Genomic DNA, 14951 nt, shown 5'->3' on the forward strand with positions numbered 1-14951 from the left:
CAAGCCCTTCCTGAGCTGAAGTGGCTGTGCTAGAGCAGAAACAAACTAAAATGTAGGACAACAGTTCTCCAGGACCAAGCTGTAAAACCACTGCTCTAGAACCCTCACAGAATCTATACTATGAGAATGTGTGTGTGTGTGTGTGTGGGTGGGTACCTGGGGCAATGCTAAATACCCTCACTGCTTATGATCTGTAATTATGCAAATGAGAATGAGAATTAGTCGGGTTCCTGTAGCGGGTTAATGAAGAGGTGATGAAGACAAGGAGGAAGGTCACCCCAGTGAACTGTACTCAGACAAGATGGCTCTGAGGCCAGAGGAAAAATGGAGAACAGAAATTAAAAGGAGGCCTCACATCAGAGCTGAGACACACACACACACACACACAGAGAGAGAGAGAGAGAGAGAGAGAGAGAGAGAGAGAGAGAGAGAGAGAGAGAGAGAGAGAGAGAGTATAATTTAATAGCTTCAGACATCTGGTTACCATCACACCCACTGTAAAGGTTCCTGATTCACTGACTTTCTCTAGAGCTGAGCATTTCCCATCAAACCAAACCAAACCTAACCCACTCTTAACGACTGTTTACATCTCAGTGATTATGTTCTGCACAAGTGCTGAGATGTCAAAGGTATTAACCTTTACAGAAACAACAGTAGGCCAGTGTCGTAGCCAGATATAGATAGTTGGGTTGGCTTTGGCAAAGGTGTGTGGGCACATTTGTTCCTTCACAAATAAGGCACAGGTGCAAACCTTCTGAATAGGGCCCTATAGCCCTGATACACCTTCCCCAGCACCTTATGCCCCTTCATGGCTCATGATGTTGACACGGGTTCACACTGTACGCAGCAAGGTGTACTCCACAGCCAACTGTTAACACAACCCATACAAAGGCATTCAATTGGTCCTGTAAGAGTCAAATAGCCAATCAAAGCAAGACATCAGTCCATGAGTCTGTGAACTTTATGCAGTTCAAAATAAGTAGCAGCAGAGTCCTGTGTGAACTTGCAGGCAGGGAACAAGCTGTGGCTGGGCCCTGGTTCAGGGGTGGGCCTTGACCTCACTGAGGCCTACTCGTGGCTCCACACTGGGCACAATGCCTTTTGGAGCAGACAGAGACCGCATGCGATCCTAGTGAGAATCCTTTCTGCTGCAGAGATTACCATCGTATATCAGGTTCACTCTAATGTGCTTTGCTGTGTTTACCTTGCAAGGGTAGAATGTGTGGCCACTTTGGCTCTGAGTTCTGAGAGCAGTTAAAGATCAAGAGATAGAGATTAAGACCGCGAGACAGAGGAATTTAGCAGCACAAGAAAATCTCATCTTGGCTCAGCAGAATTGCCCACAGGTCTTAGCAACAGAAATAATTTTACAGGTAGTAGACGTGGACAATTTTGCACATTCACCAAGGCACTCACCCACTCACACCTGTGGACAATTTCACATAACCACTCCACCTACCAACATGTGTGTTTGAACTGAGGGAGAACAATGGAGCACTCCAAGGAAACCCACACATACACAGGGAGAACACACGACAATCCCCATAGCAGAGACCTGAGGTGAGGATTGAACCCTGAGACCCTACTGATTTGAGCCAAGTATGAGATTGAAATCACTTGAGCAAACTTTCCATTGTCTGACTGAGCTGATCTGTGGCAGTAGTGAGCTGTGGAGCTGTCACGTGTGATTTTTCACACTCAAACATCCAGGCATTACACCTCAGGCTATGAAGGAGTGAGGGGAACCAGAGTGGACCCCATGCAGAGCCAAAAATGCAACAATTCAACCTTGCTAATATCACCAGAACCTCACTCATCCAGCACATCCTAGCCTTGGGCTAAATAAAGACTGTGTGGGGGATTGGGAGATGGAGGGAAATGGGGACAAAGTGTGTGTGAGAGAGAGAGAGAGAGAGAGAGAGAGAGAGAGAGAGAGCTCATCCAGTTGATGTGCTTTCCGTGGACAATTGGCAATCAGATCAGAAGCCATTGCTCATCCTTCTCTCGCCTTCAAAAACATCCCTAATCCAAAAACTGGGACCAGACTAAGCCAAAATTTGGGACAGGTATCAATACCTCACCACAGCAATGACAAATTGCAGTAGAATTACAATCTTGGTCAGCGATTTAATGCCAAAGAAGAAAAAATATACATATTATTCTACCTTAGATTCAAGACACAGGAGAAGCTAGGACCCCTCAAAACAGCCCCAGGTCTTCCTTCAGACCATGTTAAAACTGGGGAGATGCACTGGAACATACTAAAGTCACTGTTACCAGTGTAGTCCTGGGCATCAAAAATTAGAAAATTAATGACTGGTTTGTTGACAGCAACCTGAATCAGGAAACAAGATGCCTTCTGTTTCTGGCAAGGTCAAAGATGCAAGAACACAGCTGGTGAAACTATTGGGATTCCAACTCAATCAAGGAGTGGTCAAGGAGTGGGACTGACCTCCTGTGACATTTTCTCAGGTATAAAGGCAGACTTCGGAAACTAGATTTTTAAACACTTCAGACTGCTACACTTTCGAAAAATCTATACCACCACAGGTTTCATGAAGTTTCAGAGTCCAGCTACTAAAGCCATCATCTCCTACAGTGCTTTCCTGATCCCTGGCCTAACCCTGAGCAGGTAGTCGACTCGCCGGCCACGAGACAGCACTCCAAACTCGCCAGAAATATACAGCACCAGCCTTGAACGTGCGGATCACTTTCCCTTCCTTGGCAGCCTTGACAAGTCTACACTGATTCAGAAATGAGCCCAAATCAACTGAGCCGGAGAGGCCTTCTCTGAGTCTTTAAAGATGATGACATCTGGGTGAAAACTGAGGTCCTAGTGTGTAAGGTCCTAGGGTTCTTCACATCTCTTCTCATGCTGTACAGATCCAAGGAATACCTTTGGAAAGTCTTGGAGACAAGGACACATCATGCCTGCAGAAGCAAAGCTGGACTATATTGCTACCACCTGACCACCTTTAATGGACTGGTTCCCAAAGCAGCTTATAAGCCAACAACTACTTGCAGGTAAACTGGCATCTGGAGATCAGGTACAGGGACCATTCTTAAGGTTCTGCACTGGCATCGAGAACTTGGTTTGGGTTAGAACCATATGGATAACCAGATTATGGAGGAGTGGAAAAAAACAAAAGAGGTCCATCTGTCATTCACCACCAGAGAAGCTCATCACTGTGTTCAAAGCTACTATAGTGATTATTTTGAGTGCTTTTTTGATTAATCGAGTAACTTTCAAAGCTTTCAGAGCATTTCACTGAAGAAAACAATAAGAAATTCTTCAACAAAATCTCATTGTATGAGTGAAACCCTAATGAAACTTTGTGTGTGCTCTTGTTGTCAGTAATTCCCCAAAAAGGCTTGAGTGCTAATAGTTCCCTCTTAGGGAGAACCTTCAAACCTGCCAAACTCAACTTTATAATGACTGTTGGTAACCTTGTACACCATCACAATCAAATCACAAACTAATCTCTAATCCGGGAAACTGAGAGTGTCATTTTTGCAAATGTTTTTCCTTGCTTATCTCTGATCATTGTGGCAGCCCTGGTCTCTTCAGCCATGCCAAGAAATTATTCCACAGAAACTCATGCTCAACTCCAGGTGATGGCCAACAGTGATAATACCTGATTACATATGTGAGGAAAATACACGTTAATATCCGGTAAACAAGACAGCGTGTGCATCCTAATTTCTCTGGAAAAAAAACTGCATCTAGTCTGGGTTCATGAAAAGGTGCTCGCTGCTAAATCTAGGACTGAGGCTCAAAATGCAAACCTGAAGAACTTGACCTAGCAGTCAGTCACGGCCCGGTAATGAGCAGCAGAAACAGTCTGCAGGCAGAAAGCTTTTAGCTCATCAGAAGCACACTAAAGGTTCTGCCAAATCTGCTTTTTTTTCTCCCTCCTCACACGGGGTGCAGGGAGACGGAGGCGAAGGTAAGTGGTAGATGGAGGAAGAGAGAAATCACGAGAGCGAGGAAGACAGTACAAGAGAGAACAAGAGTGTAAGGAGAGATAATAAAAAGAGCTGGAAGGACTGGGTCGCATGAGAGCAGATAATGAGAGAGAAAGATGTATGCACAGTTGGAAAGAGAGCTTCAAGTTAATATGGAACAAGGCTGGGGTGTTTTTAACTCCCTAAGGCATACAATCGACACCCGAGTCTCTTGGTCCTGATTCGTCTTGCCGGGTTGTATGTTTGTCCACCTCTCACTGTGGGTCTGAAATGCAAATACAAAAGTTTGGCAGCTGTCAACGACCAGTCAAATGAGCAATAGCATGTTTCCGTACAGCAGCAGCTGTTCCACACCTCCAGGTGGAGGATCTGAGCTCTAGCCACTGAAGACTCATTTGCAGTACAGGAGCGTACTCATATTTCATCAAACTGGCAAGCCTGACTAGGCCATAAATACTGGCTGATTTTACTCTTTAGGCTCCTGCTTTTCCTATAACATTTTTTATTTCCTTCCCTGAAATAGCTCTGGATTAATCGTCCACGCTATAATGCCCCATGTCTGTTTATTTCTGCTGCGATACAAACCAGACTTCCTCGAGTAATAGGAAGACATATGTTTTACATAACTGGTCTTACCGATTGTAAATCAAAATGTGATTCATTGTTTATAATGTTACAGCTTACATTTATGTAGCATCTAAAGCACTATTCGGATGGGATTAGTTTTACCTGTGGACGTGGGGGTAAAGTAATTATTAATGGAGTATCTCGGTAGTTTTTATCCCGTCCGAACAGACCATTTCAGTCATTTTCCCGGAGTGTGCCCTCCCATTTCAGGAAATATATCTGAGACTTGTACCTACTGTAAAATAAGAAGTAACAATAAGCCCAGGTTATTAATCTTGTCCGAATTGACATGTGGAGGAAAATTGCATCATATCACAGGGAAAAGGAGATTTGTATGGGTTTTCTCGAGAATGGAGGAACTGAAGGAGGTGTTTAGTGATGAAATATAGAATTTAAGTAAAAGCTCAGCAATTGAACGAAGCACCACAATCAAATTCACAAAACGACCCTAAGAATCACTCAGTGAAGAGGCAGTTCTGGTAGCTGTAGGTAGGTTTCAAGCACAATAGTAGCCTCTGTATGTATTATTGTGTCCTACTCTTTAAATACCATCAAACTGTTTATAATAAAAAAGTTGGTAGGTGGACTGGCGACTCAAAAGTGTCCATAGGGGTGAGTGACTGCAGTGCCTGGATCGAGTTACCGCTCCCGTCTCTGTTATTTTCACGGAGATTTATCCACAATAAACATTATTGACGTCTTGTGGAAAAATGACATTACCCCAGCTCCACATGCAAAACGAAATCCTGTCTGAATAGGGCTTAAGGCCATCAGTCCAGCTCCTGAAGTCCTAATCAGTGGGAAATCTTAATTGGCTGCAATTTACGGGGCAAAGCTGAATAAAACAAGATTCATCTTCTATAAGTGCTTCATCCTGATCAGGGTTGTGCCGGATAAGTACCGTACTCACAATCATTGGGCGCAAAAACTGAACACACCGTGGACAGGGCATTACACACACCCAGTCAATCACACACTTACACTTGTGGACAATTTCACACCCTCAGCCAGTCACTGGGAGTGTAGTTGACTAGCCAAGACAAATCTCTCTGTGCTAAAGGCAAAAAGTGGATCTTTCCACACACAACACACACAACCTGAGCCCAGGTCTGCCGTCGTTTCATCCTGCCGGAGCGGTGTGATTGGAGTCTGAATAGTTTCTGCTCCATTAGAGCAGAGCGGCTGTGGCTCGGTGACCGGTGTCTGACCCGGGCTGAAGGGGTCAGTGCCTCAGTGAGACAGAGCTCCTGTAAAACAGCACAGTGTCCAGTGGGAGTGTCTCTTCCACACCAATTGCAGCTGGACTGCTCCAGCCCACTCATAGACTGGTACAGACAGGAACTACTGCACACAGTTCTGGAGTATCCAGGTTGCCAACTCATACATTTACCCAACGGTACCAAACACTTGATAAATCTGAAGTGTGAAGGCTTCTTCAAAACATCTTAAGGCAGTCATCTTTCCTTTCAAACTGCTGCTAAAAGAGCTGCTAACAGAATGTCATCAGAGCTCAACATGCTTGGAAGAGAATGTTACTTGGCCATTTTGCTTATTTTCATTCGCACAGATGCCCAAATGTATAAGACTGCAAAAGTTACATCACAGTAGCTGTAACCATAGCATGTTGTAAACTTGACCTGTTTAAGACTGTGATTAGACACAGGCACCCCATCCCACCAGTGTGCGAGTATGTCTTGAGGAAGGCCCTCCGAAAGATCGGCGTGTTTGGAAACGAGACCTGCTTTCCTCACACTTTCCCAAATAATCTGTCCTCTGTTCTCTTCTCTCATCCCTCAGTGTCTGGGAGCTAAAGCACAGCAGCCAGATTCTGATCAACACATCAAAACAAGCTCGGCGTGTTAGCAGACGCTGACAGGGCTAATTTACCAAGCGCAATGAAATCTCACTCTTCAGTTTCCCTCCAGACCCTAAAATGTAGGAGATCAGCAAAGACAACAAAGACATGTCGGGTGTCTGAAGTTTCTGCACACGAGCTACAGAGCTAATTTTGCTAGTAAGGCTAGATCATACCCTACAAATTAGCATCACACTAACTATAGGTGTGAATCTTCACAAACATGGCCTAGATTTTGTCGAGCGGAGTCAGCTCAAACAGACTTTCCCTCGTGAGGGTTTTCTGACACTGTAGACCTGTTTAAACCTAACGTTAAGATGCGTTTTTGGAAATGAAAACCCACGATGCACTGTGAGCAGATTAAGATCGGATTACACAAATCAAATCACATTCTGAGGTGGTCAGAGATGGATCTTATCCACATTTTTCACAAGTGTAAACACAACGTGTTTTCTGTGTCAGAGTTCCACAAGCGTAAACACATCAGTTGAAAGGAGGGACAGCGCAGGTGTGTGGCTTTTCAGGAGATTAGACACCTGGATTAGACACCTGGATTAACCTGAATATCCATTGTACGCTACGGAATTCAGTCTTTCCAACTATTTTCGACTTCTCTGTCGTGTCCAGCAATAACACAGCAATAACACATAAAAAAAACACCCATTAAGGATACACACACACAATTTAAATAGAAAATAAATATTAAATTAATAGATGAATAAAGAAAGATTGGATTCAATAAACAAGGACATCTGATTAAATGCAAATTTGTTTTCAACCATTTCATGTTCTCATTGCTGAAGTTTATATAAGCAGCAATTATAATCATGCAAGTTATATTAATAATGATAATGAAATACTACTACTACTGCTAATAATAGTGTGTTAAACCAGCCTCTGCATGTAGAGGTCCCAGTCTATGGCTTATAAATAATATGTTCTTTCAGGGACAACTAAGCAGTTTGTTTCTTCATCTCACGTCCACTGCCACTGAGAAAACTCTCCTGTTTGCTCTTGAATGAGTGGACGACTGGACACGGCCGAGTTTTCCCACAGCTGCTGACCTCCTGTCTCACTTTAAATTCAGAATACAAACATATTCGAAATGCAGAAGGTCACAGCGCGCTGCACTAAAACGTGCTTTGGGGAAAAGAAGGTGCGTCCACTCTGTTTTTCCCAGGTGATGGAGAGGCAGAGAAGCAGAGAGAGAACATTTACAGAGCTACAGAGAGAGAGAGAAAGAGAGATGAGGAAGGTGGAAGACAAAGAATGAAGAGGGAAAGAAAGAAACAAAGCCAAAGCCGACCTTATTGGAAACTACACACGAGCGGCGGAGGATGCTATTGCTATTCTCACTGGACCTCCCACAACATTAAGAATTGAAAAGTCTGTTTCCCATTGTTGTTATCTATCAGCCTTCATTCCATACCGCGCGCTTGTCATGCCCACGGTGAGAAATAAATTGCCACCATGGAAACAATACATACCGGGAGACACGCTCGGCTACAACTTGGAAATGGGAAAAAAAAACACTCGGCAACTGGGCTTTTCGAGGCGAGAGATGCAATAACGGTGGCCTTGGTCCTTGCTGATGTTTACCAGCATTAATTCATACTGCTGCTCTCCCTCAACTTCAAATGCATCAGAAGTGAGGGATCACTGTGCATGACCTCAACCACCGGCCTGACCTTGAAACCGAACTTTGTAGTGTCTTTGTACAGTGCCATAGGGTGTGTTTATAAAGACTTTAAGGCAAACACAAGCTCAAACATCTTGTTCTAGCACAGTGGAGCCTTGCTTCTCAGAAGATTTATGGATCGTCTGCGAGGACTTGGTCTAGTCGGCCGGGATTAGCTTTGAAATCTCACTTTGATCGCTTGGCAGTTCACCCATTTCTTCATGTGCCAGTGATTCTGCTGATACTCCATAAGACTCGTCTTGATATACAGAGTTCTGATGCTCAGAGTCCAGAGGCGAGGGAAATTAGGTCTTCTGCAAAATTGACAAAAAGTAATCAAGCGACAAAGAGCACAGAAGATAGTGTCTTTGAGATTCTCCAGCTTCTGGAATGTGGCCTGAGCCCCACCAAGGCTTGAAGGAGGGGGCTTACCACTGTCCGTAAATGGCCAAGAAGCTGAGAAGCCAGAGCTTTTACCCAGGAACTCCACAAACTGAGACCACATAAGTCCTATCACTCACTCTGGCTCCTTGATTACCTGTCGTAATGTAATACCTTAAGGTAAAGCATGCGCTGATGGATATGAATAAGGGGCCTTTGAGAGGTGAGAGGAGGGTCTGTGTATAAATGGCCAGAAGGCCAAACATCTCTGGCCTCCTTCATCCTCCTTCCCGGGGCGGCAAACTAGTTTATAACAGCTATAACAAGAACCAGGAGTCTGACCTCAAAGTAGCTCTAAAACCCAAATATTTTATATGAAACTAATTAATGACAGTTTCTTGTTTTCGCTTAAAGGTAACTACTCTAATTTCAGCAAATTCTACCTCTCGCTGATTTTTGAAAAGTGCTAGGGTTATGGACAGGCCATTATTGAGGGGGCTGTAGATTGGGCAGAGGTCTGTTGCACTGTTTATTTTATTTCCAGAATCAAATGTCCATGCGGTAACTATCGTTCATGACATTTGTTGACATCTTTGAGTCCCTCTATGCAGAAAGTATTTTACAGCCCATATCGTCCAGTATGACATAATACTGGGGGCCTAATACAGTATAACATAATACTGGGGGCCTTCTTATAGTGTGGCATAATGAGAACATCAGAAGGTGAAAACACTGGCTCACTGACCTGTAACCTATGACATGCCTGTATGGTACAGAACAACATCCGTACTATATATATATATATATATATGGAGGTTTCATGGCTAAATTGGAGCAGCCTGGTGGACAATCTTCATTAACTGCACATTGCACCAGTAAGAGCAGAGTGTGAAGGGTTCAAAAAAGGACAAATTGTTAGTGAACGTCTTGCTGGCGCATCTGTGACCAAGACAGGGAGTCTTTGTGATGTATCAAGAGCCACGGTATCCAGGGTAACGTCAGCATACCACCAAGAAGGACGAAAAACATCCAACAGGATTCACTGTGGACGCAAGAGGACACTGTCTGAGAGGAATGTTCGGGTGCTGACCCAGATTGTGTCCAAAAAACATAAAACCACGGCTGCCCAAATCACGGCAGAATTAAATGTGCACCTCAACTCTCCTGTTTCCACCAGAACTGTCCGTCAGGAGGTTCACAGGGTCAATTCACACGGCCGGGCTGCTGTAGCCAAACCTTTGGTCACTCACACCAACGCCAAACGTCGGTTTCAATGGTGCAAGGAGCGCAAATCTTGGGCTGTGGACAATGTGAAACATGTATTGTTCTCTGATGAGTCCACCTTTACTGTTTTCCCCACATCCGGGAGAGTTACGGCGTGGAGAAGCCCCAAAGAAGCGTACCACCAGACTGTTGCATGCCCAGAGTGAATCATGGGGGTGGATCAGTGATGGTTTGGGCTGCCGTATCATGGAATTCCCTTGGCCCAATACTTGCGCTAGATGGGCGCGTCACTGCCAAGGACTACCGAACCATTCTGGAGGACCATGTGCATCCAATGGTTCAAACATTGTGTCCTGAAGGCGGTGCCGTGTATCAGGACGACAATGCACCAATACACACAGCAAGACTGGTGAAAGACTGGTTTGATGAACATGAAAGTGAAGTTGAACATCTCCCATGGCCTGCACAGTCACCAGATCTAAATATTATTGAGCCACTTTGGGGTGTTTTGGAGGAGCGAGTCAGGAAACGTTTTCCTCCACCAGCATCACGTAGAGACCTGGCCACTATCCTGCAAGAAGAATGGCTTACAATCCCTCTGACCACTGTGCAGGACTTGTGTATGTCATTCCCAAGACGAACTGACGCTGTATCGGCCGCAAAAGGAGGCCCTACACCACACTAATAAATTACTGTGGTCTAAAACCAGGTGTTTCACTTTCATTGTCCAAACCCTGTATTAGTATAAAATGTTTCAATAATGATATGATTTTTAAAAAAATGTTCAATATTTCAATATACATTATTTACAGCTGACGGTCATTACAGAGCTCTGTCGTCAGTTCAATGCATGTTTCAAAAATATTAATATTGACAAAGCCAATGGTGATGTCATGTTTCTTGTTTGTTCTTGGAACTTTTTCTTTGGCATTTAGTCTGTTCATATTGATATCGGAATTATATCGAATCGACCGAAATTAAGAAATTTATCAAGATATACATTTTGGCTGTATCATCTATCTCTATGTTGATATAAATATAAAGATATAATGATGTCATACATAGAAAACCAGAAACACCTGATATAATACACAAGATGTGAAGTAAATTATAAAACATGGACATTATAAATAGTTATAAATGGAGTGGCTAGTTGTTGAAGGACAGCATTTCTTTCCTCTCTTTGGGTGGGTAGGATGGTCCACCCTCCTCTTCATCACCCAGCACAATGTTGGCCCACACCAGTATCTGGTAGCTGATGTAGGGTATTGGAAGTTAGTGTTCTCCTGCAAGCGTGTTGAGCTCTCTTGTTAGCAGTTTGGAATATGCAAAGTGTCGCTTCTAGGTTTCTTAGGTAGCATGATTGCAGGGGGCCTAGTTCACCAGAGTGGGATCGGGCAATAATTAATCCGTGAAGAAACCTGTGCAAAAATAAATCTAACAGCCATTTCCCCTGTTTTTACTTCCCTTACTCTCACTCTCACTTTCTGCTGATGTGTTGCTGCCTTCACTGAGTGTGCTGCAGAAAGACCAATTTCCAATTTCCACGTCTAATGAAAAGGCAAATCACTCCAGTTCTTTTTGCAAATCTTGGAAGGGATCCAGAGAGATCCACCGACAATCCGGAAGCCGTGTGTTTACCTGTTTGATCGTCTGGAGGGATTAATCCGCGAGGGCTCTCACTGATCTTTGCCTTTTAAACTCCATTAACAGACATTGCCTCCTCTGATGTGTTTGAGAATGAAATGAGAGCTGACACAAGGAGACGTGTTACGCAACTACGCATCTTGCTGATTACATTTGGGTCATTTTGGTCTGCTTTCCCTCCGTTCCCTTAGCGACTCAGCCAGTGCCAAAACCAAATTAGCACGGACCCCTCTTCCCTCCACCACCTGTTGTAGCTGATTTACTCACATTAATCATGTTCCCCGTCCCTGTGTGGCCGAGCAGCCCACGGTAATAGACAGAACAACCTAAAGTGGACGGGATGGGGCAATAGATCAATCAGCACGGAGGAAAGTTAATTCTGTGCTGTATAAAGGTCAGCAAGTTGGTAGAGAGGGTCAGAAAAACACTTCAAACCCAGCTGTGTTCTTTTAAGGACACCTGAAAGGAGTGCAATCCCGATAATGTCCGCTGCACACAGGCATTTTCTTGCTTGTCTTAACATTAGGCTGGACAAAGGACATTCTGGACGCAGGGAAATGGACTACGTCTGAAAACAGACAAAGGAATAAAACGAATATAAATAAACAGATTTAAAATGAGAGAAAGAGAGTGAGAAAGTGAGTCACAGGCTGTGCCAGAAGGTATTAGTAAGAGCAGCTCGGTCTCAAAAGAGTAATGGATGCTCTGCTGCACACACACACACACACACACACACACACAAACAGGAATAAAGTATAGAGTCTGAGTAGAAGCAAGGAAGGAGTGAGATAAAGGAAAATATAAAGGTTAGACAGTCAGAGTAGGGCTAAATATGGCTATGGCAGGGAGGTAAAGAGTTAGTGGGGTACGTTGTAGGGTATTAGATGGGTATGGGTAGAGTATGGGGGTGTATAGGGTTTGGGTCTGAGAAAAGGTGGGTTGTGCAGGGAAGGATAAAAATCACGTATCGTAGCGCAAGAAGTAAAATGTGATTAGGGAAGAGTACAAGACAGGGGGTACTTATGAGGTAAGTAAAGTTTGGTAGGGTAAACGGTGAGTACTGAATGGTACAGAGTAGGGCAAGTGCTGAGTAGTGAAGGGTACAGGGGTAGGGGGTTAGTAAGGGGTGTGTAAGGTTTTGTAAGGTTTGATGAAATAGGATATTTGTCAATGTCACAACAAACTCCCATCACCACACGGAGTACCGTGATTGGATAAGCCTGTCTAGAGCAACCAATCCTGGAACGGCAACATGTTTTACTCTAAAGTGGATACATTTGGGGGTGAGGGTAAAGTTGGGGTGTGTAATGTAGGGAAGGAGCCAAAAGAGCCTCAGGGGAGTTATATATATATATATATATATGTACTACAAGAGGAATGATCATCTTGAAATGGAGGATATAATAGAATAGACCAGGCATTCAGACATCTGACCATCCATGTACACACACATCTGCAGTCCCTCCACACACACACACACACACAGAGTGCAGGAGTGCTGCTGGCTTTGCTGCAAGGCCTGTGTGCTCCTCATTGATTGGATGTAAGCCAGGGCTTGGGAGGCAGCCTGAGTGTTTGTCCCTGAATCAAAGCGTCTGATCTCTGTGAGCGGTTGCTGACACAGGGCTCCACACACACTAAAGGTTATCAGTCAATCAGCCTGGGAAATCAGCCCCATCTCTCAGCCTGCAGCACTCTGAGGATGCTGCTGGACACACACACACACACAAAGGCTACACAGCAAACAGATCGTCCAAGACCTGTTGTCCATTCTGCTTTATATTGTATTGTATTTGGTCTGTTTCGAAAACGCTGCACCTAAACAAGCATCGGTGAGGCCTTCAGGAGCTGAACTGATGGCTTTAAGACTATAATAAAACCCCAGTATAGGCTTCGCATTCAGTAGGAGTTAACGGAACAAGATCATTGTTTCCGAGCCATTCTGGAGCATTTCTACTGCTGCATCCGTTCTAAAAAAATAAAATAAACACACCACGCACATCTGAGAGTCAGAGAGGCAGAGAGCGAAAGAAGGAGAGCGAATGAAAAAAAGAGAAAAGAGAGAAAAGAATAAGACAGAGGTGGAGGTGGGATGAGGAGGAGAAAGAAAGAGTGAGAATAATGCAATTTATAGTGGTGAAAAGAGCAATTCTCTCTCTCTCTCTCTCTCTCTCTCTCTCTCTCTCTCTCTCTCTCTCTCTCAGTGACGGCTGGTAAAATAGAAAAGGCTCTGGAGAACCCAGCTTCATCTAACAACCTAAAAGAGAGAGTGTGAGAGACACACCTGTTTTTAGCTACAATGAGCAAGTGTGTGTGTGTGTGTGTATGCAGATGTTTCTCAGAAACAGAAGGCTGCTGGGCATTGTGTGCTTGTGTGTGTGTGTGTGTGTGTGTGTGTGTGTGTGTGTGTGTGTGTGTATCAAATTTACACACTCATATTTTGGGGAATTTTCTTCCTTGTGGGGACCTCCAGCAGGTCCCCACAATGTAAAACATGACATTTTAAGGTGGAGACATGTTTGAATGTTAAGGTTAGGGTTAAGCTACTAGTATTTATTGAAATGTTAATGGTAAGTCCACAGAATGAATCAAAGTATAGGTAATGTCCCCACAATTTACAGATACAAGATTATGTGTGTGTGTGTGTGTGTGTGTGTGTGTGTGTATGTGTGTGGGCTGAAATCACCTCAGAGGAGTTGGAGAGGCAGGTGGACGACTATGAGCACATTATAAATCATATAGACACAGGTACAGGACACATACTGACCACACACACACACACACACACACACACACACACACACACACACACACTCACAAAATAATGGGTGGATCACATGTTAAAAACGCTCACTCTGCCACCCGCCACACAACAGCTCTGGCCCACTTCCGCAAAGACATGGCTGTGTTGGCCATGGTCTCTCTCTCTCTCTCTCTCTCTCTCTCTCTCTCTCTCTCTTCTATTCTATTCTAACAGCCGCCAGCACATGAAGGAGGAGCAGCTCTCCTAAAAATCCCTGCACTCCGTTTCCAGGGGAACAGGGATGTAGCGGAAAGCAGGGTTACAAACAGGGCCACAGTGAAAGAGAAAGTGTGTGTGTGGGGGGTAAGGGGTGAGGAAGGGGGAAAGAGGGAGAGAGAGAAAGAGAGAGGAGGATTAGGTTTGTACACATTATGGTGGTCTCTAAGTTTTGCAAAGGACTGTATTTACAAATTAACGGTGTATATGTGCTCTGTCTCTGTCTCTCTCTGTCACACACACTCTCACACACACACACACACACTGCAGTGAAAGGCTGTTTCATAGAGTTTTGTGCGCTGAAGCGTAGACTGTGCCCTGTGAGCAGTGTGTGTCCTGTTCCAGGCAAATAAGCAACAACTACTCAGCAATATCAGCACAGAACAGAGGACACACTACAGAGAGAGAGAGAGAGAGAGAGAGAGAGAGAGAGAGAGAGAGAGAGAGAGAGAGGGTGAGAGAGAAAGAGAGGGAGAGAGAGAGAGAGAGGGAGAGAGAGAGGGAGAGAGAGAGGGTGAGAGAGAAAGAGAGAGAGAGAGAGAGAGAGAGAGAGA

General features: G+C 44.4%; 1 protein-coding gene across 1 annotated transcript in view; it reads right to left on the bottom strand.

The window, feature by feature from the left end:
* Nucleotides 1-8789, bottom strand: part of dpp6a (dipeptidyl-peptidase 6a) — a 129080-nt gene extending 120291 nt beyond the window's left edge. The window contains exons 1-2 of the mRNA XM_066683210.1: nt 8665-8789; nt 8317-8440 (exon numbers count right to left, since the gene is read on the bottom strand). Of these exons, the coding sequence (XP_066539307.1) occupies nt 8317-8440; nt 8665-8789 (249 nt within the window). The remainder of the gene's footprint in view (nt 1-8316; nt 8441-8664) is intronic.
* Between the last annotated feature and the right edge of the window lie 6162 nt (nt 8790-14951).

Source organism: Hoplias malabaricus, chromosome 10, assembly GCF_029633855.1.
Source record: "Hoplias malabaricus isolate fHopMal1 chromosome 10, fHopMal1.hap1, whole genome shotgun sequence".
NCBI lineage: Eukaryota > Metazoa > Chordata > Actinopteri > Characiformes > Erythrinidae > Hoplias > Hoplias malabaricus.